At 40.5% G+C, this 23,200-nt stretch overlaps 1 protein-coding gene across 1 annotated transcript in view; it reads right to left on the minus strand.

The window, feature by feature from the left end:
• Positions 1-19,314, minus strand: part of TSNAX (translin associated factor X) — a 32,764-nt gene extending 13,450 nt beyond the window's left edge. Inside the window, exons 1-4 of the mRNA XM_045437366.1 lie at positions 19,154-19,314; positions 18,601-18,705; positions 15,094-15,208; positions 11,718-11,848 (exon numbers count right to left, since the gene is read on the minus strand). Coding sequence (XP_045293322.1) covers positions 11,718-11,848; positions 15,094-15,208; positions 18,601-18,705; positions 19,154-19,169 — 367 coding nt within the window. The 5' untranslated portion in view covers positions 19,170-19,314. The remainder of the gene's footprint in view (positions 1-11,717; positions 11,849-15,093; positions 15,209-18,600; positions 18,706-19,153) is intronic.
• Between the last annotated feature and the right edge of the window lie 3,886 nt (positions 19,315-23,200).

A 23,200-nucleotide genomic window follows, 5' to 3' on the forward strand; every position in this document is an offset into this window, starting at 1 on the left:
TATAAGATAAAGTTCAAACTGATAAAGTTCAGAATTCGAGGTCTTCAAGGTATCGGATTTATTTTTCACGGGGGCAGAAAGAAATACAGAACAACAGCCCTCAAAATCTATCTGTGGTGTCAGTCTGTATTAATGTGCATGGCTGTCAAACAGTACATTTTCAAGTGTATCTAAAGTCACCATCTAAGTTGTCCCTGGGATGTGTTTGTTTAAAGTTACTTCATGGATGAGGTGGCCATTTTTGCTCCATGGTTATTAGGTTTCATGATATACCACACAGAGAGTTCAAGGACATCTGGCCCCAAACACTGAAAAGCATTTTTGGTCACATCTAGGTAAAAGGATGTTTAAACAAGTTATGTTTCAACTTGATAAAAAGGACATCCGCTATTTTCAGTGAATAATCCCCAAGGTGAAAAATTTCAACCTACTGCCATATTCCATCAAACAATGCCTTCCCCTTCTGCTTTTGCCTTGGATGAAATCCAATTAGAATTATTTACAGAATCAGCTGCCAGTAAGAGAGAAGTCTGTAGGTTGTTTTTATGTAATTTGTTATTTTTCTCCATGTTCTCCTATTAGAACATATACAAGGAAACCCAATTAAACGCTTCTGATTATTTTCACTTATTCTTATAATATTTAAGCAGTATACACCCAGTCCAAATCTCCATCAAAAACCCTATATAAAGGGGGCGCCTGGGTGGCTCAGTCAGTTAAGCGCCCAACTTCGGCTCACGTCATGATCTTGCGGTCCATGGGTTCGAGCCCCGTGTCGGGCTCCGTGCTGACAGCTCAGAGCCTGGAACCTGCTTCGGATTCTTTGTCTCCCTCTCTCTCTCTGCCCCCTCCCCCGCTCACACTGTCTCTCTCTCTCTCAAAAATAAAGATTAAAAAAAATAAAAAAACCATATATAAAGAAAGGCAAACAGACCAGGCAGAGATTTCATTCTAAACTAGCCTTTTTTTCCAGGCTTTCGGTGTTTTAAATTTTTTTTTTAATGTGTATTTATTTTTGAGATAGAGAGGGAGAGAAAGAAAGTGTGTGTGGAGGAGGGGCAGATAGAGAGGGAGACACAGAATCCGAAGCAGGCTCCAGGCTCTGAGCTGGCAGATCAGAGCCCAACACGGGGCTCGAACTCACAGACCGCGGGATCATGACCCGAGCTGATGTCGGACGCTTAATCGACTGAGCCACCCAGGCACCCCTAGGCTTTCAGTGTTTTAAAAAAATTGCCTGCCATATGACCCAGCAATTCCACTCCTAGGTATATATATACCCAAGAACCTGAAAGCACAGGTTCACAAAGGCTTGTGGACACGTTTATAGCAGTATCGTTCACAATAACCAAGGAGCAGAAACAACCCAAATGTCCATCGACTGATGGATAAATAGAATGTGGTATATATGCACAAGAGAATATTATTCAGCCTTAAAAAGGAATAAAGTTCTGACATGTGCTAGGATATATACGAGAGCCTTGAAAACATTATCGTAAGTGACAAAAGCCAGACACAAAAGGCCACATTCTGTATTATTCTATTTATATGAAATATCCAGAATAGGCAAATCCATGGAGAGGTAAAGTCAAATAGTGACTGCCTAGGCTTGGCATGGGGGAAGGAAGATGGGGAGTGGCTGCTAATGGGTAGGGGGTGTCCTTACAGGGTGATGAAAACATTCTGGAATCAGTGGTGAAAGCTACACAACCTTATAATCACAGTAAAAAGCAACGAATTACAGGGGCGCCTGGGTGGCTCAGTTGGTTAAGTGTCCGACATCAGCTCAGGTCATGATCTCACGGTTTGTGGGTTCGAGCCCTGCGTTGGGCTCTGTGCTGACAGCTTGGAGCCTGGAGCCTGCTTCCGATTCTGTGTCTCCCTCTCTCTCTGCCCCTCCCTGCTCACACTGTATCTCTCTCCTTCAAAAATAAATAAACACTAAAAAAAAAAAAACAAAAAAAAAACAAACCAATGAATTACACAATTTAAAGGGGTTAATTTTATGGTGTATAAATTGTATCTCAATTTTTAAAAATTACATTTATAACTATTTTTTTTGCTATTCATTTTTTGAGAGCGAGAAAGACAGAGCGTGAGTGGGGGAGGGGCAGAGAGAGAGAGACACAGAATCCAAAGCAGGCTCCAGGCTCTGTCAGCACAGAACCCACGAACCACAACACCATGACCCAAGCCAAAGTCAGATGCTTAACTGACTGAGCCACCCAGCTATTTTTAAGAATACCATCAGATTTTTTTTTCAAAAGTTAGCTTTTTCAGATCCCTGAAATGTTTAAGTAAAATCAGATGTAGGTTTGATTCACATGCCACTCTGCTAAAAAAAAAAAATCTACTCTCAAATATATAAATTATACACCAAAAATATATCCATAAGCCTTAGCTTTGTAGAGTATATCCAATTATACTATCAACAGTAAAACTTAAACACAAGTTCACTAATTTGGATTTTGCCTAATTGGATACTGTCTATTTGAACAGGGCTTTTTCTTCAGCACTGAAGAGTATGTGTTCAGAAAATAAGTATTACTGAGTTTTTAATCCAAAATGAAAATAAATTTAATTTAGCACACTATTACAGATTAATTCTGCTAAATTCCAGAAGGGAACACAAACACATTAACAGTGATGTGCCAAACAAAGTAAGAAATGCCTCCCGTACACATATTTCATTTAGTTTTCAAAACAACCCGTGAGGCAGCTACTATTGTTCTCCCATAACAGGTGAGAAAGCTGAAATTTAAACAAGTTGCATACTGTGCTCCAAGGTTATAGATCTAAGGAACATCAGAGAAAACACATAAGCCCAAGCCTGTCTGACAGCAAAAGCTCTCTTTCTACTTCACCTCCGTCAGTTGATTTTATCTGTTCAAAAAGCAAACATGAATGAGTAGAAAAGTTAATAGTAATCTGGGGATCTTCTAAATCCTTCCAAGATGACTCTGCTAATACCAGAGGATCACATTCTCTTCCTATCTCACTTACTCGTGATAGCGATCCCTTAAACGTCTCCTGTCAGCATCGTCAACTCCCTTGTCCCTTGCAGTAATATTCCAACTCTTTTAACAGGAACATAATTGTTACGTAAGGCAATATAAACCGCAAATTTCAAATACATTCTTGTACTATCGTACTATGCTAAACTCTGTTTATTATAAAACCGCTTATCAAGTGCTATAAGATACAGCATAAGTTATTTATCAAATCATTCTGATAACTCTCAAATTATTTCTTGATTTTTAGATGCTGATGGAAAGATCTTTTGTTGCATTTGTCTTTCTTTATCTAAATGAAGCCACTGTCAGAGGCATGATTTGATATCGGGAACATCATCAAACTCTTCCCGTGACTGTCTCCATTAAAATGACAGTCATTTGGTGACCGGGGACCCTGACTGTGTGGGGAGCCTGCCTCCATCTCAGCTTCCAACTCTCTCCACACTCATCAAATCTCTGTTCCTCTCTCATCATCCTCTCTCTAACCCCTGGGATATATATAAAGGGAGTGGAAGAGAAGAAAAGTTTGGACGTCACTTTTTGGGGGGGCTGGGGGGAAGGGTGTGCCCAGGACAGATTCCCTTCCCCCAGACCTCTCCCCTATGTGCAGAGACAGTTGCTACCCTCACCATCATGGGGTATGTCTCAAAACAAAGCAAAGCTCTGCTGAACCAACCTCAAAGACTATTACGCAATCTGAGCACATATGCTTTGCATGAAACACCTGTTTATATCACTGGTTCCTGACAAACCTCCCAAATGCTATCTGCTTGTCCCCTTAGCACATTTCTTTGGAGGTTCACAGGTGGGGGCCACAACTCAGCTGCACAACACAAATCCTCACAGCTGCATCTCTGGACTTAAAGCAACTCCCTAGTCTCCCCACCCCTCAAATAACATAATTTTGCAGCTTGCCCCCTAGCTGCACTGCACAAAATCAGAAAGTATGTTGAAGTGTGAAGAGATGTCCTTTCTGAAATTCTCCCCACCTCTGGACTTATTTTAAGAAATAACAGTGGCACCTGGGTGGCTCAGTTGGTTATGCAGCCAACTGTGGCTCAGGTCATGATCTCACGGTTCACGAGTTCGAGCCCCACATCGGGCTCTGTGCCGACAGCTCTGAGCCTGGAGCCTGCTTTGGATTCTGTGTCTCCCTCTCTCTCTGTCCCTCCCCTGTTCATACTCTCTCTCTCTCAAAACTAAATAAACATTAAAACAAATTTTTTTTTAAGACATAATAAATCTCAGGGCACCTGGGTGGCTCAGTCAATTAAACATCAGACTTTGGCTCAGGTCACGACCTTGCAGCTCGTGAGTTCAAGCCCCACATCAGGCTCTGTGCTGACAGCTCAGAGCCTGGATCCTGCTTCGGATTCTGTGCCTCCCTCTCTGCCCCTCCCCCGCTCTCACTCTGTCTCTGTCTCTCTCTCTCAAAAATAAACATAAAAAAATTAAAGTCAACAGGTAAATTAAATCCATATGGTAAGAAACCAACCATATCTTATAGTAACTTATCTTGGGCAAGTTGCTTAAACACTGTGAGACTCCCCACTTACTTAGCAGTAAATATAATATCTGTAATTCAGGAATATTAGCAACATAATATCTCTAACTTATATATCTGTAATTCAGGAATATTAGCAACATAATATCTCTAACTTAGAAATACTGCAAAGGTCACAAAGAACAATGGCTTAAAAAAAATCTCTGACACAAAACATCCACTTAACACATCATTCACATTCCTGAATAAGAGAATTAAAATATTAGTTAGGGTCTGAACTTAGTTATGTGCACCAAAATGTCTCAAAATTAAATAATTTCATTATTATCAGAGTGGTATAAACAATTTTTTTCTTTGAGATGGGGAACATTTTCCCCCAACTGTTAATTCCTCCACAGGAGAAAAACACAAAACAAAAACATGACAGAGCCCAACATTTTTTTAAGTGACTTATTTCAAGCAACTAATTATTTGTTCATTTGTTTAACCATCCCTTGGGACAATCTGTAATCTACTCTGATAAGAAATGTGTAGAAAACAGACCTAACTTTTTGTTGTTGTTCAATTATTAGGAGGATACTCGACATTTGAGCTCACACAAGTATCCCTTAGGGAAATGCTCTGCGTGCCATTAGCACTATTCTTAATGAGGAAAAGCACAGAACTCCTTTAGTTCAATGCCAGAATTGTTTTATCTTCGAGTCAAAAGAACAACTATTTGGAGTAACACCAAAACAAGCATTTAACAATTACAAGCAGCAAGCTATTCAGAAGCATCATATTGTTAATGCTTCTCTAGTTGTAAATAACCTTATGGTATCAAATAAAATATCTGTCAGCAAAAATTTAAGTCCCAGATACCTCTTTATTGAACTGCTTTATTCCTTAACTTTAAAAGAAAAAAAAAAAAAAAAAACTTTGTTTCCACTTAAAGAATCTCATTTTAAGGACTTTTAAAATTTTAATCCATACGTAGCTAATCTTCGAAAAAAATGACAAAGGGGCCCCTGGGTCGGTTGGGTGTCTGACTTCAGCTCAGGTCACGATCTCACAGTTTTTGAGTTCAAGCCCCGCATAGGGTTCTCTGCCATCGGCCCTGAGCCGGTTTCAGATCCTCTGTTCCCCCCTCACTCTGCACTTCCACCACTCGCCCTCAAAAAAAAAAAAAAAAAAAAAAGAACATTAAAAAAATTTTTTAAATACACTGACAAAGAAGAGACAGGGACCTAAAATGAAATATGGTGCTTAAAATAATCCTCAATGATACACTGAAGTGGGAAAATCTAAAGATCGCTCCCATTGTATTAATGCCCTACCTAAGCTCTTTCCAAGAGTGCAGTGTTTCCTTCCTAAGAAACACGACTAATACTCCTCTGGCCTTTTTTTCTGCATTTCTCTGTTTTGTTCTATGAGCCAAGTGCAACTTTCTAGTTTCTTTTCATATCACTATCCATATGGTCCTCGCTCTGGTTTAAAGTCTTTCCTTACACTTTACTCAGTGATGAATGAAGAACATACCAAACACATTATTGGGCCAAGTCAAGCAGATCTACAATGTCCCACCAGAACTTTAAGTTGCCTGGGTTCGTAGGGCTTAACCTTGAACTAACTTGAAATTCAGATCTAAATACATCATCACATGACAACACACCAACACTGTGAGGAAAATATGCAAGTTTTTACCAAAGTGTAAAAGTTTTAAGCACGGATTGAAGTCAAAGTGAAGACAACTGTAGTCAGCTTTTAGTATATGTACTATGTTGCCATGAATTTTTATGAGATAGGCTTACTGCATGATGTGACAGAAAAATGATCAAGCTTATGGAAGCTATTCCAACTCTTGCCTCTAGTTACCCAAGTTAATCGAATGTTTAGAAGGTGTAGAATGTGATTTGGTTACTCTGATGCAGTAAGACATTAGACCATACTGCTTCTTCAGATCAAGGACTTTCTAGAAACTGAGAGAGATCCAACTTGCTCCCCAGTACCAACTCCACCACCTAGTACAGTCCTTGAGATTATACACGCGTGCCTATTTACACATAGCAGGACCACCATGACTGAAATCTGCCTGCCATGGATCTCTCTAGTGTGGTCAAAGCTACTACTCCAGCTCTAGGGGGGGGAACAAGAGCACTAAGTCACTGGCACTCCTCATGGCAGTATACTACTCACGTATCAACAAATGATAAATACCACTCCTCCTGATCTCTAGCCACGAAAAGACCTACAACATGTCTGTGGCCTGGAAATGCCACTTTTGGATTCCAGTCAACCCTGAGAACTGACAAAGGTCAACGTGCTGGATGTTTAAGCTTACCTCCTCCCCAATCCACTTCCACTGGAAGAGGCAGATAAAAATTTCAGGAGATCAAAGAGAACAAGGCAAACGTTGCCGCAAACGTTATCTGCCCAGCCTAACAACTAGAAATGTCAGGGTGCCCAAGAGAAACCTCACCAAAGGGATTCTGACAAAGGACGTCATTAATATGAATGGTATGGCTGTTTTCACTAAACATGGCACATATTTTCACCACAAGACTGCCATGAAGGGTTTTTTTTTTAAGTTTTATTTATTTAAGTAATCTCTACACCCAAAGTGGGGCTCGAACTCACAACCCTGACATCAAGAGTCACACACTCTTGACTAAGCCAGCCAGGTGCCCAGGCCGTGAAGAGATTATTGATGTGATTTCCCAATACAAAGATCGGCTCTGGAAAAAGAACTAAGAAAATGGGGCGCCTGGGTGGCGCAGTCGGTTAAGCGTCCGACTTCAGCCAGGTCACGATCTCGCGGTCCGTGAGTTCGAGCCCCGCGTTGGGCTCTGGGCTGATGGCTCAGAGCCTGGAGGCTGTTTCCGATTCTGTGGCTCCCTCTCTCTCTGCCCCTCCCCCGTTCATGCTCTATCTCTCTCTGTCCCAAAAGTGAATAAACGTTGAAAAAAAAAAAAAATTAAAAAAAAAAAAAAAAGAAAATGTCAACAGTGACTTTGTAAAAAAAAAAAAAAAAAAAGATAGTTATAATTTATATATAAGCTGCATAAATCTTAAACATAAATCTCAAATGTTTAACTTAACGAATTTTTACATACGTGTACAACTATGTAACACCACCCAGCTAGAAACAAAACATTTCTATCACTCCAGAAGGTTCCCTCATGCCTCCAGTCAGAAACGCCTGCCCCTAACCTCCACCCCTAGATAACCACTATCCTGCCTTCTAACTCCCTAGATTAATGTTGCCTTTTTGAACTTTACATAAGTGGAATTATACAGTATAGATACTCCTTTGTGTTTGCTTATTTTGCCCAACAGAATGTATATGAGATTCATACTTGCTGGGATGCATGTTTATCATTTTTTATTGCTATGTAGTATTACACTGTACAAATATACCATCATGTACTTATCGACTCTCCTGTCTGGGTCATTTTTCAGTTTTAGAATATTATGACTACAGCTGTTACAAGCTTTCTTGCCTTTGTCTTTTGGTGACACAAGCCTCACTTTTATTAAGGGTACATATCCAAAAGGAATCATACAGTAGGAGCATGTTTTTAGCTAGGTACTGCCAAAGTTTTTTAAAGTATATTGTCAGTCTTAGTGCATCTGGGTGGTTCAGTCGGTTGAACACCTGACTCTTGATTTCAGCCTAGGTCATGATCCCAGGGTGATGGGATCAAGCCTGCTTGGGATATTCTTTCTCTCTCTCTCTCTCCCCCCCACCCGCCTTTGCCTCTCTCCCCCACTCATGCTCTCTCTCTAATAATAATAATAAAGTGGTATCGTCAGGGGCACCCAGGGGGTTCAGTCAGTTAAGCATCTGACTCTTGACTTTGGCTCAGGTCATGATCTCACAATTCGTAAGTTCGAGCCCTACATCTGGCTTTGCACTGACAGTGCACAGCCTGCTTGGGATTCTATCTCCTGTTCTCTCTGCCCCTCCCCACCTGCTATTTCTTTCAAAATAAACAAAAATAAACTTAAAAAAAAAAGTGGCATCATCAGTCTTTATAATTAATCATGCCGGTGAGTGAATAGTATCTCATTTGACTTTACTTTGCATCACTCTAGGCAATAATGCTCAGCACCTTTTCATAGGCTTCTTAGCCATATGAATATTCACTTTTATGAGGCCCCTGTTCAAGTTTTTTGTCCATCTTTTAAAAATGGAATCTCTACACCTAACATGGGACTCGAACTCATGACCCAGAGATTAAGAATCACAAACTCCACCAACTAGCCAGCCAGGAGCCCCTGTCCATTTTTAAAATTGCTTGTCGGGGTGCCTGGGTGGCGCAGTCGGTTAAGCGTCCGACTTCAGCTCAGGTCACGATCTCGCGGTCCGTGGGTTCGGGCCCCGCGTCGGGCTCTGGGCTGATGGCTCAGAGCCTGGAGCCTGCTTCCAATTCTGTGTCTCCCTCTCTCTCTGCCCCTCCCCCGTTCATGCTCTGTCTCTCTCTGTCTCAAAAATAAATAAACGTTAAAAAAAAAAAAATTGCTTGTCTTTTCGTTGATTTGTAGGAATTCTGTATATGTGTCTTTTACCCAACACATGAATGTAAATGTCTTCTCTCAGACTTCAGCTTGCCTTTTCAACTTAAGAAAAGGAGGTCTGATAAATGATGTCTTAATTTTGATGAAATTCAATTGATCCATTTTTCCTTCGGCAGTTAATGCTTGTGTCATTTTTTAAAATTTATTTTGAGAGAGAGAGAGAGAGAGAGAGCATGACATGGGAGGGGCAGAGACAGAGAAGGAGGGAGAGAATCCCAAGGAGGCTCTGCACGGTCAGTGTAGAGCCCAACACAGGGCTTGACACGGGCTCGACGCGGCTCGATCCGCAAACTGTGAGACCATGACCTGAGCCAAGACCAAGACCAGATACTCAATGGGCTAAGCCACCATGGTGCCCCAATTTTTTTTTTTAACTTTATTTATTTATTTTGAGAAAAAGAGAGAGCATGCGTGCACCCATGGGCAAGTGAGGGAGGGGCAGAAAGAGAGAGAGAGAGAGCCCCAAGCAGGCTCTGCACTGTCAGCACAGAGCCCGGTACAGGGCTCAAACTCACAAACTGTGAGATCATAACCTGAGCCAAAACCAAGAGTAGGATGCTTAACCAGTGACTGAGCCACCCAGGCACTGCAATGATTGTGTCATTTTTCAACGTTTATTTATTTTTGGGACAGAGAGAGACAGAGCATGAACGGGGGAGGGGCAGAGAGAGAGGGAGACACAGATTCCGAAACAGGATCCAGGCTCTGAGCCATCAGCCCAGGGCCTGACGCGGGGCTCGAACTCACGGACCGCGAGATCGTGACCTGGCTGAAGTCGGACGCTTAACCGACTGCGCCACCCAGGCGCCCCAATGATTGTGTCATTTTTAAAACATCTTTTCTGCTACAAGATCATGAAGATATTATCACGTTTTCTTCACGAGGATTGTCTCAGCTTTTGCTTCACCCATCTCACCGATACTCAGATCTTCTCTCCCAGTCCTGCCGAATCTGTCATGGTCAAGGTCGTGCCACATGACAGTACAGACTGAGTTCATTAAACCTTTTCCATTATATGCACTATTACTTAAAAAAACAAATCCCTGGTAGTAAATAATAATGACAGAAATGTACTATAATGACTCCTCATTAACTGTTTGAGTTACCACTTCAGTTTCTAGTAATACACCCCAGCTTTAACTGAGATGAGCAGGTACTTTCTTTCACTAATATCAAAAGACATTTCAAGTGGTTTCCAGAGGCAGGAGATGGGCAAAATGGGTGAAGGGACTCAAAAGGTACAAACGTCTAAAGTGCCATGCAATGCACAGCATGGCAACTATAGCTAATAATATTGTATTGCCTACTTAAAATGTGCTAATAGATCCTGAAAGTTCATCATAAGGAAAATAATTCTGTATATACAGTGATGGATGTTAACTAAACTTATTTTGGTGGTCATTTCATAATATATACAATGTACACCTAAAACTAATATAATGTTATATGTCAGTTATACCTCAATAGAAAATACACACACACATACACACACACACACACACACACACACACACACACACACACACACACACACAACAGGTGACCCTTGAACAACATGGGTTTCAACTGTAATAGTCCATACATACGTGGATTTCTCAATAAATTAGTACAGAACTATAAATGTATTTTCCTTGTGTTTTTCTTAATAACATTTTTTCTCCTACTTTATTGTAAGAACACAATAAATACACATAATATACAAAATGCATGTTAATAAACCGTTTACATTATTGGTACAGCTTCCAGTCAATGGTTGGCTATTGGTAGTTAAGTTTGGGGAGTGTCAAAAGTTTTATGTAGATTTCTGGCAGTGCAAGGGGTCAGCGCCCCTAATCCCAGCATTGTTCAAGGGTCAACTGTACATGTAATCATTGGGCAACAACAACAAAAGACATCTGAACATACTAGATTGACATTTCTGAAAACAAGTGAAATTATAAATGTTCACCCTAAAATTGGACATACACTGAGCAGATACCACATAAACTCATTTCTCATGATGAAACGCCTGGAGTTCAGTGGAATCTGCTATTTGATAGAAAGAACATATAATTTCACATACTTCTATAAATCAACCTTTGAATTTGTCTTTCTTAATTATACAGTACCTCTCCTGTCAGTGAACTCACATTAAAAAAAAGGGTGAAGAGAAAAGAACCAAGCACTTTACTATTTATGCGATTCATCTGTATATATTTGAAGTGATTTGTGTTTATATAAAACCCAGTACTATCTTAAAACTCCACTATGGAGTCGCCCTGCGAGATGTTTGGGTCCATCTGGCTAGGTGATACATTCCCTGAAACTGAAACTTAGAGCCACCAGTAAGATATCCCCATAGTGGGAAATGCGACGTGCCTTGTCTGAATACACCCTATGCCCTCAAGGCTAAAGTTCACTCTGTTAGGTCTTTTTTCAATTACTTTATTAAAAGCTATTGATGACTATTCTACTCAGAAAAATAAAGCCAATTTAATGTTTTTGGATTACCTTTACATTATTATGCAGAAGTCCCAATTTTTAAAAGCTAATAATATTTCACCAAGTGTCCATTAAAATTAACGCAACCCACACAGAAATCATGTAACACACTGGTTTAAAAAAAAAAAAAAAAGTTACCATTGACGTGAACCTGGACTTACCTGTGGTAATGGCTCTATGGAATTGATGCATGTCTTCTCCTGAGAGCTCCTGGGCTACTTGCAAGATCTTTTGTCTAACACCATCCAATTTCACTTCTGATTCTGTCAAAATCTCTTCCATATCAGGAGCACTATAATCAATATACCAGCCAGATGCTTTGTTAGTGAAAAACTGAAATCATCTAAATATCAATAAACAGGGGCACCTGGATGGCGCAGTCGGTTAAGCATCCGACTTTGGCTCAGGTCATGATCTTACAGCTTGTGAGTTCCAGGCCTGCGTCGGGTTCTGTGCCGGGCTCTGTGCCGACAGCTCGGAGCCCAGAGCCTGCTTCGGATTCTGTGTCTCCCTCTCTCTGCTCCTCCCTCCCTCTCCCTTTCTCTCTCAAAAATAAATAAACATTTAAAAAATTTATTAAAATAGTAAGTATCAACAAACATAGGACTGAATTAATATTGTATCTGGATGCTTCTAACTCAAAACCATAATTTTATTTTATTTATTATATTTATTAAAAATATGTAAAATCAGGGTCGCCTCGGTGCCTCAGTTGGTTAAGTATCTGACTTCAGCTCAGGTCATGATCTCATGGTTCCTGGATTCGAGCCCCATGTTGGGCTCTGTGCTGACAGCTCAGAGCCTAGAGCCTGCTTTGGATTCTGTGTCTCCCCCCCTCTCTGCCCCTCCCCTGCTCATGCTCCATCTCTCTCTCAAAATTAAATAAACATTTAAAAAAAAATATGTAAAATCAATTTAAGAAACAAAACAGATGAACATGTGGGAAGTGGGGGGAGGGGGAGAGAAGAGAGGGAAATAAACAAGAGACTTAATGATAGAGAACAAACTATGGGTTGATGGAAGGAGGTGGGTGGGAGATGGGACTAAATAGGTGGTGGGTACTAAGGAGGGCACTTGTGATGAGCACTGGCTGCTTATGTAAGTGATAAATCATTGAATTCTACTCCTGAAACCAATATTCCATTGTCTGTTAACTAAAATTTAAATTTAAAAAAAGAAAAAAAATTAAAAAATCAAATCAAATCAAAATATGTAAAAAAAAAAAAAAAAGTAAAATCAGGGGTGTCTGGCTGGCTCAGTCAGTAGAGCATAGGACTCTTGATCTCAGGGTCATGAGTTCAAGCCCCACATTAGGCACAGAACTTTAAAAAAAAGTGCATAAAATATGAAATCTGCTCACTGACAGTAGCTATCTTTGGTATTATGACTGACTTCTTTCATTCGGTATCTTTATTTTTCTACAATTTATTCTGAGGATTACTATTTTCTAAGTTTACTATAATAAGAATTTATTATTTTTGGTAGAGAAATCCTTACAAGATGACTTTACAAAATAACATGGCTTTTTCTAAAATATTAAGATGCTCTTCCACAATTCTGTTATTTCTTTAAACCGATGAATATTGATGTCAATTGTTTTTAAATTGCAATATGTATTGAAAAACTGTTCATAATTAATCAAAACAGTGTTGCTTCTTTCCATAAGCTCAAGTTCAAAAACAGTTTAATTTCCTTTCATAATATAAACTGAGAACTCATTAAAAAAAACAAGCAAAAATTTTAGTCAGGTTAAGATGAAGAAACGGTTAACAGTGCCTAATTCCAAGAAATCTATGTATGGCAAATTCACTTCCACTTAATAGAATAAAAACTAAACTATTAGAGAGTTATCTTAAAAGTTGCAAATGAGTGAATAGAACACTTCAGTAATATTTTTAATAATGAAAAATGGTAAATTATATTTGGATTTCCCTAAATGCTTTATAAGATACATAGTGCAAATCCTTCTAGGGGCATTTGTAATTTGTAACAATCTCTCCCTGGGCATTGGTGGGAAAGGCACTTTCTTTTTTTTTTTTATTTTTTTTAATGTCTTATTTTATTTTTGAGAGAAAGAGCGCAAGCTGGGAAAGGGAGAGAGACAGGGAGACACAGAATCCAAAGCAGGCTCCAGGCTCTGAGCTGTCAGCATAGAGCCTGATGTCAGCACAGAGCCCAACACGGGGCCTGAAAGCATGGATGCTACACTGACTGAGCCACCCAGGTGCCCCAGGGTGGGCACTTTCTAACCTCACGTAAAACAGAGAAGCAAAGAAAGCTGATTAAATGAAAAAGGATGCAAACAAAGAAGCAAAGATGAAAGACGAAGATACTCAGCTGCATTCATAAGAAATTCCTGAATCTTTAAAATTTATTTTCCTCCTCTGCTTAGGCTAGTTTAAGCTGTTTTCTTTTACATACATACAACCAAGGAATCTAGGATATATACAGAGCCTACGTAGAAAAATAAAATAACAAAATCCTACAGAAAGGAATTTCAAAGAAAAGATGTCTCAGAGCTGTAGGAAAAGGAACTTTCAAAAAATTAGTCAGTAGTATCATATGCTGCAAAAATGTAAACTAAGAGTATGTACTAGATTTAGCAACATGAGGGTAACAAGGGCAATCTCAATAGCTGTGAGGCAGAAAAGCAGATTGCAATGAGTTGGAAAACGAGTGGGAACATAAATAAAGCAGATTTCCACATTTATCTAATATTGAAATTTTGCATATATCATCTAAGTAAAGCTTTAACGTAATAAGCTCTGGTAAATCACTAGAAATTTAATATTTTCACAAACAATACCTGTATCACTGAGTGCTCTTAACAACACAAAATTCCTAGTTGCTCTGAAAATAAGAACTTTCCCTTTTGGGGAGCCTGGGTGGCTTAGTCAGTTAAGTGTCCAACTTTGGGTCAGGTCATGATCTCATGGTTTGTGGGTTTGAGCCCCACATTGGGCTCTGTACTGACAGTGTAGAGCCTACTTAGGATTCTCTCTCAAGCAAAAATAATATAAAAACAGGGAGGGGGACAAAACATAAGAGAATCTTAAATATGGAGAACAAACAAAGGGTTACTGGAGAGGTTGTGGGGGGGTGGGGGGGGTGGGATGGGCTAAACAGGTAAGGGTCATTAAGGAATCTACCCCTGAAATTCTTTTAGCATATTGTTGCACTATATGCTAACTAACTTGGATGTAAATTTAACAAAAAGAAAAAAGAAATACCTTACCTATTTCCTTAAAAATCAGAAAACCAAAAAAAAAAGATTCTCTCTCTCTGCTCCTCCCCCACTCACACTCACTGACTCTCAAAACTAATACTTAAAAAAAAAACTTTCCTCCCTATTCTGATTAAAATATTTATTCTTAAAATCTTCTTGCTGCTAACATTCTCCAATCCCAGTATTCATAGAATCACAGAATCTTCTACCAGCTATGTACTGTCCACTGAAGTATAAAGCATTACAAAGTACGTATATAACACATATCAAAGTGTATGCCACTGGAACAAATTTTAGAGATATTTACTCACCTTGTAATTCTATGGAGGAGAAAAATTGTCCTTTTACTTTCCACAGTTATATCCCGACTAAGTTTCACAAGTCTCTCGTATTTGTCATGTCTTGCATCAAGTTCCTGCTGAAATGCTAAGAACACATTATTACAACCATAAGCATGCATATTCTATACTTTGAGCCTATCAAACATTGTTGATAGGCACAATAGAGCAACTATTATTGTTATTAGGCACAACAGAGCAACTATTATTTACTCTATTTAACTCTTATCTATTTACTCTTAAACTATTTATTTACTCTTATTTAACTATTATTTACTCTATATATAAGATATAAAATATAAAAATAAAGAGCAAATCATCTCATTTACTTTTAAAGTATTTGGAAATTACAGACTGTGTTCTTTGAACACAGGTATGCTTTAACTGGGTTTTGCCACTCACAGCCTCACAATAAGATGTATATACTGTAAAAAAATACCCCATCTAGTAAACATGAGATTGTTATCACAGAACTATCACACAGGACTTTAAAAAATTCCTTCCAACTACCTAAGTTACATAACATTTTTAATCACCTTGTTTTAATCATATGCAATATTATCTCCCCCTCAAAAAAATTGATTTCATTAAAAAATTAAAGTTTATAACTTTTAATGACATCAACTTTCTGAATTTCCAAGCCCTAGTCACTAAAATACCCATAAACCTGGCGCAGTCGGTTAAGCGTCCGACTTCAGCCAGGTCACGATCTCGCGGTCCGTGAGTTCGAGCCCCGCGTCGGGCTCTGGGCTGATGGCTCAGAGCCTGGAGCCTGTTTCCAATTCTGTGTCTCCCTCTCTCTCTGCCCCTCCCCCGTTCATGCTCTGTCTCTCTCTGTCCCAAAAATAAAAATAAACGTTGAAAAAATAAATAAATAAATAAAATAAAATACCCATAAACCACTTAACTCTTAATTAATAACCGCTTTATTTCAGAACCATTGTTACCCCAAAGACCCAGCAAACTGCCTGCCCTATAGGGAGCACCCAGATGTATTTTGCATGAATTAAAAAAACCCAAAACTTGAATAAACTATTAACCAAATAACAGGCTGACAAGGACCAAAGACATCTGCCCTTTTATTATTGAGATAATAATTAAGTTCGGATTTTGTCTACTATTTCAAGACAATCAAAAGTTTTTACTTATTATGAACATTAATGACTAGTGTGAATTAAATACTATGAACACAAAGTTATATAAGACAATTCCTATCCTCGAGCTTAGTCCAGTATAAGACAAAATTGTAAATAAGTAAATAAAATACACAATAAATCTATGTAAAGGTTTGGGAAAGCAGGGTCCACATTCTTCTTGTTCACTCCTAACACATACTAGAACATGACAGATGATCAGTATTTCATGACTGAATGGATGAATGGTTAATTAATAAATGCAGTATCTGTCAATAAATTTGCTTGAGAGAAAAATCACAAAGGCTTCAAAGGAAGAAGCTACTTGAGCAGGGTCTTGAGGAAAACCACAGTTCACCAGATGGACAATGGGGGTACCAAATGAGAAGCAACCCCGAGCTTAAAGAATTACATGTGAAAAGGCACAGAAACATACAAAAGCAACATGTGCTTGGAAACAAGCAGCTCTGTGTCAGATGTGCCACAGAGTATCAGGCTGGGGAATAGGTGGCCCATTGCAGGTTTTCCACTGTGTATACAGTCACATCAATACACTCTCTAATCAATCACAAGTGGTCTTATACCTCTGAAGATCACTGTAAGTGCTGTGGTGGTTTTAAAACATGCCTGCACATTAAGGAGGGCACTTGTTGGGATGAGAACTGGGTGTTATACATAAGTGATCAATCACTGGGTTCTAGTCCTGAAGCCAAGACAGTGTATTTTTTGAGAATAAAAAAATAATAATAATAATAAAAAAGATGTGGTGTATGTATACATACACATACACACACACTCTCTCTCTCTCTCTCCCTCTCTCTCTCTCTCTCTCTCTCTCTCTCTCTCTCTCTCAATGGAATACTACTCAGCGATGAAAAGTAATGAAATCGTGCCATGTGCAACAATGTGGACGGAACTGGAGGGCATTATGATAAGTGAAATTAGTCACAGAAAGACATATCATATGATTTCACTCATATGCAGAATTTGAGAAACTTAACAGATGAACATAGGGGAAGGAAAGGAAAAATAAGATAAAAAGAGAAAGGAAGGCAAACCATAAGAGACTCTTAAATACAGAGAACAAACTGAGGGTTGATGGGGGGACAGTGGGTTAAATGGGTGATGGGCATTAGTAACGAAGGGCACTTTTTGGGATGAGCACTGGGTGTCATATATAAGAGATGAATTATTGGGTTCTACTCCTAAACCTAAGACTATACTGTACATTAACTAACTTGAGAACGAATGAATGAATAAAATAAAATATGCCCACAAATTATTCCACCTTCAGTAGGTGGAAACTAATTCCCTTCCCCTTAAATATGAAGTTTTTAAGCTGCTTCATTTCTAAGAGAGGGTAGCAAAAGTGACTATGTATCATGTCTGAGATCAGGGCATAAGGACACTATGGCTTCCTCCTTGCTCTGACTGGGGGAAGCTAGATGCCGTAACATCAGGACACTCAAGTAGTCCCATGGAGGAGACCATGTGAGGAAGTGAGAGCTGGCTGTTGGCAGAAGGCCTAACTTGCCAATTGCTGTGGATCCTGCAGCCCCAATCTAGCCTTCAGATGACTGCAAGTTAGAAGGGACAGCTCAAGCCCTCTCAGGTTCCTGAACCACAACAACTGTAAGGTATAGGAGGGTGGCTGGAGGATACAGGGAAGGAGAATTTTGTTTTAGGGTTTGTTTTGAAATAAAGAGCAACTTGACCCAGTTAAAAGGACAACTGTGAAAAAGTACGTACATACACACAAACATTATATATACGAATAGTATATACATAACACGTATATATATGATTTACTAACAGAGTTCCCACTCTGTGCAAAATGTTAAGAGTCAAAACAAAAGTGTGGTCCCTGTCTTCAAAAGTCTGGCTGAGGAAACAAAACCATCACATGCTTAAAAGTTATTAACTATATATATATATATATATATATATATATATATATACACACACACACAAACATATACACATACACACATATATACATACATATACCACATCTGACGTTTATTTATATATCAAGTACACAATAATTTTTAGTTATATGGCATGTCTGATGTTAACTGTTTACCTGTAGACCTGTAATGAAAAAAAAAAAAAAAAAGTCAAGACTTCCGTAATCTCGACTTTAATGGCAGACCTAGCACCATAGCCAACCTCCAGGAAAAGTAAAAGATTCACACACCCACATCTTAAATTCTGATGGGCTGTTTTTTTGTTTTTTGGGTTTGTTTTTTTTTTTTTTTTTTTTTGCGTGCACAACATGTCTAAATTATCCTTGTTACAACCTCTTTAGTTCTCTTCCCTTCGTCAACTTACATTACAGAGAACTTACATTTGAAGGCCAACATCACAGGTGAAGATGAATTAACATCCTTCCCTTCTCTTCTCTGGTTATGTGGGAAATTGTCATGCTTCCTTTTCCTGAACCCTCCTGATCCTTATGTAGAGAAGGAGAAAAAAGTTGGACAGGGCTCTTCCACCAACAAGACTTAAAACGTAACGTCAGCTAACCCCTTCCTTCCTCTTAAACCAGCGTCCACGGGGCTCTCGCCTTAGAGGCTTTCCCAGCGGACTCGCAGAAAAGCAGCCTTGCCTTTTCTCCCCAAACCTTCAGCTCACCTCACTCAGGCTTCCACCAATGGCTTCCCTGATCTGGCACAAGGTGGAGCAATTACCGAACTAAGATTAAAAATAACAGGTCTTTAAGAAAAAGAGAGGTGTCAACAGGACCAATGTGGCCGGGAAATCACCGGGGCCGCCGCCTCCCCGAGCCTGCAAGGGGAGAGGGCATCCCTCAAGGGTGAAGAGAGGTGGAAAATCCGACAAAAAGGATGGAGATCCTCCCCCTTCGAACAAATAACGCCCAGTGCCGCCGAGGACGCCACCTTCTTTGCTGCTCATGTCGTCACGGCCTACGGCGAGATGAGCGGAGACTGAGGGCCTTGGAGCGAGACGAGTGCGCAAGGTGCCGGCCGGAGACCTGCCGAGGAGCCCTTTGCAGCCGGCCGACGTCTACGCACTGGCCGGAAGCGCGCGGCTGCAACCACTCACGCCTCTCCCTCCGCCCTCGCACACTTCCGGCCTGCACGACGGCCCCCTCCCCCCCGCCCCTGGCTCCGCCCCGCGCACGGCCCGGGGACCTCGCGCCCGCGCTCTGTTGTGGTGCCTGCCCTCTGCTGTGCCTGAAGACAGAACGCCTTCACACACTTCACTGCATGGTCTGTTAATAAAACAGACGACGGAAGCGAGGCGTGTGTGAAAGTGGAAAGAGGCGGAATATGTACGTGATTTTTTTTTTTTTTTCCTCCAGGCTGCTTTGGAACACCCCCGCGTTTCCTCCGTGTGGACCCAGCCTTCCGCGCGATGAGTAGTGGGGAGTGTAGTTCGCCCGCAGCTGCTGGCCCTGCGGCTGTCCCGACCAGGTTGTGAGGAAGAGCGAGCCCTCGATTACCAATGGGAAGGTCTTTTCAGCCTCGAGGCCGAACCTTGGGGAATTGGGAGTTTACACTTTCCATTCCTGGGCGTGACACCTGGAGGTCAAATGATGGAGATAATGAAAATCAGTAAGCGTTCTGTCTGACGAGGGCAAAACCCGCCTTCTGCGCTCCTCCCCCTTGCTCCCCGCCTGTCTCCCCGTTTCTGCCCCCTTCTCCGCCCGGTCTCGCTTTACTCCTTTTTCCTTGTGCCTCTATAGCTAGACGGCCTGCTGGCTCCGCCACTGAGTGGCTGTGCGACCCTGAGGGGTAGTTAACTTCTGTTCCTCAGCTTCTTTATCTGTAAAATAGGGATAGAATGGTACCTGCGTCCTCGGGTTATTTGAGGACAAAGTGAGTTCATGCTAAGGCTCTTAGAAGAGTATCTTTTCGCATAGTAAGTGCTCAATTAAATATTAGCTTTGATACCCGTCTCCCGACGTCGCTCTCCAAAAAGGGGGGGAGAGAGAGAGGTTGGTAATAATAATAATAGGTGTGCACCACTAAGTTGTGAGCTTTTTATTTGGGACAGGTACTGCCATATCTTACTAGACTTACTACTATGAGGTACCACCACCCAGAACCCATAGCGCTTGTAAGTCTCTGTAAGTGTTTTTTGAAGAATGAGGTTCGTGTCATCAAGATGGGTAACTGAGTGGCAATCCAGCATCTTCTAGATAAAACTCAGGGTAAGACTTGGTAAACTGGATGGCCTAGGCCTAGTGGGGAAAACACAAGTATATTTGGTGATGCTTGTGAGCACGTGTTGTACACATGGTCTTTCCTCCTTGTTAATTTAGGAGCAAAGAAACAGTAAATGAAACAATTTGGCTAGACCATGGCGGTATTTTCGAGCCGCAGGCCGGAGTGTGTCATAGGAAGGTTTTCTGCCCTGGGTAAGCTTTAGGGCCTCTCCCAACTCCGAAGCAAGAAAGTAATGACCATCCATCCATACCTTTCTGCATACCTGCTGCTCTCTGAATACGTGAATTGATTAACCAAATTCCTTGTGGATGAAATAGGCTCTGAAGACTCTTGCTTTGTAGATTTGGGACGAATAATTCTGAGTTTGTGGGAGGTCTGCCCCTGCTAACATCCACCAGTATCCTCCTTCCCTGATTAGAGATGACTTGGCCATGGGGGCAGGGGGGTGGGGGGGGAACCCCTCTGATAGAAATATAATCATTTTCATATGTCTCCCTCTAGATCCAGAGAAGCCCATAATTTACAAACACTTTTAAAGTCAGTATTTATTATGCCACAGTCTGAGAAAGGGTATTTTTTCCTAATTCTGCTGGACTGGCCCCTCCGAAGACCTCAACTGTCCAAAAAACATAGATCAGCTGTATTCATTCTCTTTCTCCAGCCACCACTCCTGTTCAGCTGTTGACAGCTGTGTTACTCAAACTGCTTTTCACTGCTTCCCATAACGATTAGAACACAAAGTTTCATAACCCGTGATGACTTCTCAAAGTACTTCAGGGACTCTTTGCCAGCACTTATTTGCATAGGCATTGCTCCAGGGGTCCCATCTGTAGCTGCCCTTTGGGGAGGAAATACTTCTCAACCTTGGGTAACCTGCAGAAGGTAACTCCACCTTGTCTCCTTGCTCTGTTGCTTCAGATGCATGCACATAGTTTGGGTATTTGGCAAAACATATTTTTGTTTGCTTTTAAAGGAGAACTGCCACCCCAACTTGGAAGCAGAAGGTAAAACATTTTCAGCAAAAAATGTTGGTGTGGTTTTCAGAATGGTTTTCCTTCCCCCTCTTACTGTTGCATTCCGTTTGCCCACATTTGACTCCGAATAAAGCTCTAGGCCTTTGGAGCACACCTGTGTTTATAAATCCTCACATTTGTCACCTTTGTAAGGAAAAACATCTGATATCAAAATTGGTTTGAGGTATTAAAAAACAATCACATAATCAACAAAGAGGAGAAATACAGGCTCTCAGGATATTTTCTATTTTAGCTTTTGCCTGGTTATGTAGTTATTAAGTAAATTCCAGTGGAGGCGGGGGGGATCATGGGAAATTGCCAGAACCTTCAGGGACCAGTTTTATTTTTATTATTATTATTATTTTTTTTAACGTTTATTTATTTTTGAGACCGAGAGAGACAGAGCATGAACAGGGGAGGGGCAGAGAGAGAGGGAGACACAGAATCTGAAACAGGCTCCAGGCTCTGAGCTGTCGGCACAGAGCCCGACGCGGGGCTTGAACTCACGGACCGTGAGATCATGACCTGAGCCGAAGTCGGACGCTTAACCGACCAAGCCACCCAGGCGCCCCCAGGGACCAGTTTTAAAGCAATAACCATAATATTTAAAAGATACCTATAGGGTCTGAAGGGGTATTGTGAAGTGTATACATACCAATTCACAGATTTATTTTTCAAGCAATGCTAGGACATGATAGGAGAAAAGGATTTTCCTTCTAGTTCTTTACTGGAGAGGGAAGCTGGTATTGGAGGGAATAAAAAGGGATGGGCAAAACCACAATGAGATACCACTTCACAACCACAAGGATGGCTATAATAAAAATAAATAAACACAAGTGTTAGTGGAGATACAAAGAAATTGGAACTCTCATCATTGCTGGTAGGAATGTAAAATGGTGCAGCAGTTGTAAGAAGACTGATAGTCTCAAAAAGTTAAGCACAGAATTATCACGTGACCTAATAATTCCACTGCCAAATGTATGCCTCGGACACAGATGTTCATAGCAGCACTATTCACAGCAATGAAAAGGTGGAAACCAGCCAATGGCCAGCAACAAATGGATAGATGAACAAAATATGGAACATCTTTGTAATAGAGTAATACTTAGCAACGAAAAAGAATGAAATACTATCCATGCTATAATATGAGTGAACCTTAAAAACATGCTAAGTGAAATAATCCCATTCCAAGAAGAGCACGTAGTATAGGATTCCATTTCTTTGAAATGTTTAGAATATGCAAATCTATACAAAGCAGATTGGGGTTGAGAGGCTTGGGAGACGGGGATAGGAGAAGGATCGTTAAAGTGCATGGGGTTTCTTTTTGAGGTGATAAAGATGTTCTAAAATTGTGACGATGGTTGTACATATCTATGGATATATTGAAAACTTGTATTTGTCACTTTAAATCAATGGAATTGCAGATAAATGAATTATATCAATAAAGCTATGAAAAAAATTTTTTGAAAGAATGATAGGAAACATTCATTTCAAATCCTGTAACTATATCCTGGTAGATATATAGACATACTTCAGTGTTACTGAGGAAGAGCCTTAAACAGTACAGCTTCAATTTATTTTTAAAAATCTATAATTGGGGCGCCTGGGTGGCTCAGTTGGTTGAGCGTCTGACTTCGGCTCAGGTCATGATCTCACAGCTCGTGAGTTCAAGCCCCGCGTCGGGCTCTGTGCTGACAGCTCAGAGCCTGGAGCCTGCTTCCGATTCTGTGTCTCCCTCTCT

This window comes from Leopardus geoffroyi, chromosome D2, assembly GCF_018350155.1.
Source record: "Leopardus geoffroyi isolate Oge1 chromosome D2, O.geoffroyi_Oge1_pat1.0, whole genome shotgun sequence".
Classification (NCBI taxonomy): Eukaryota; Metazoa; Chordata; class Mammalia; order Carnivora; family Felidae; genus Leopardus; species Leopardus geoffroyi.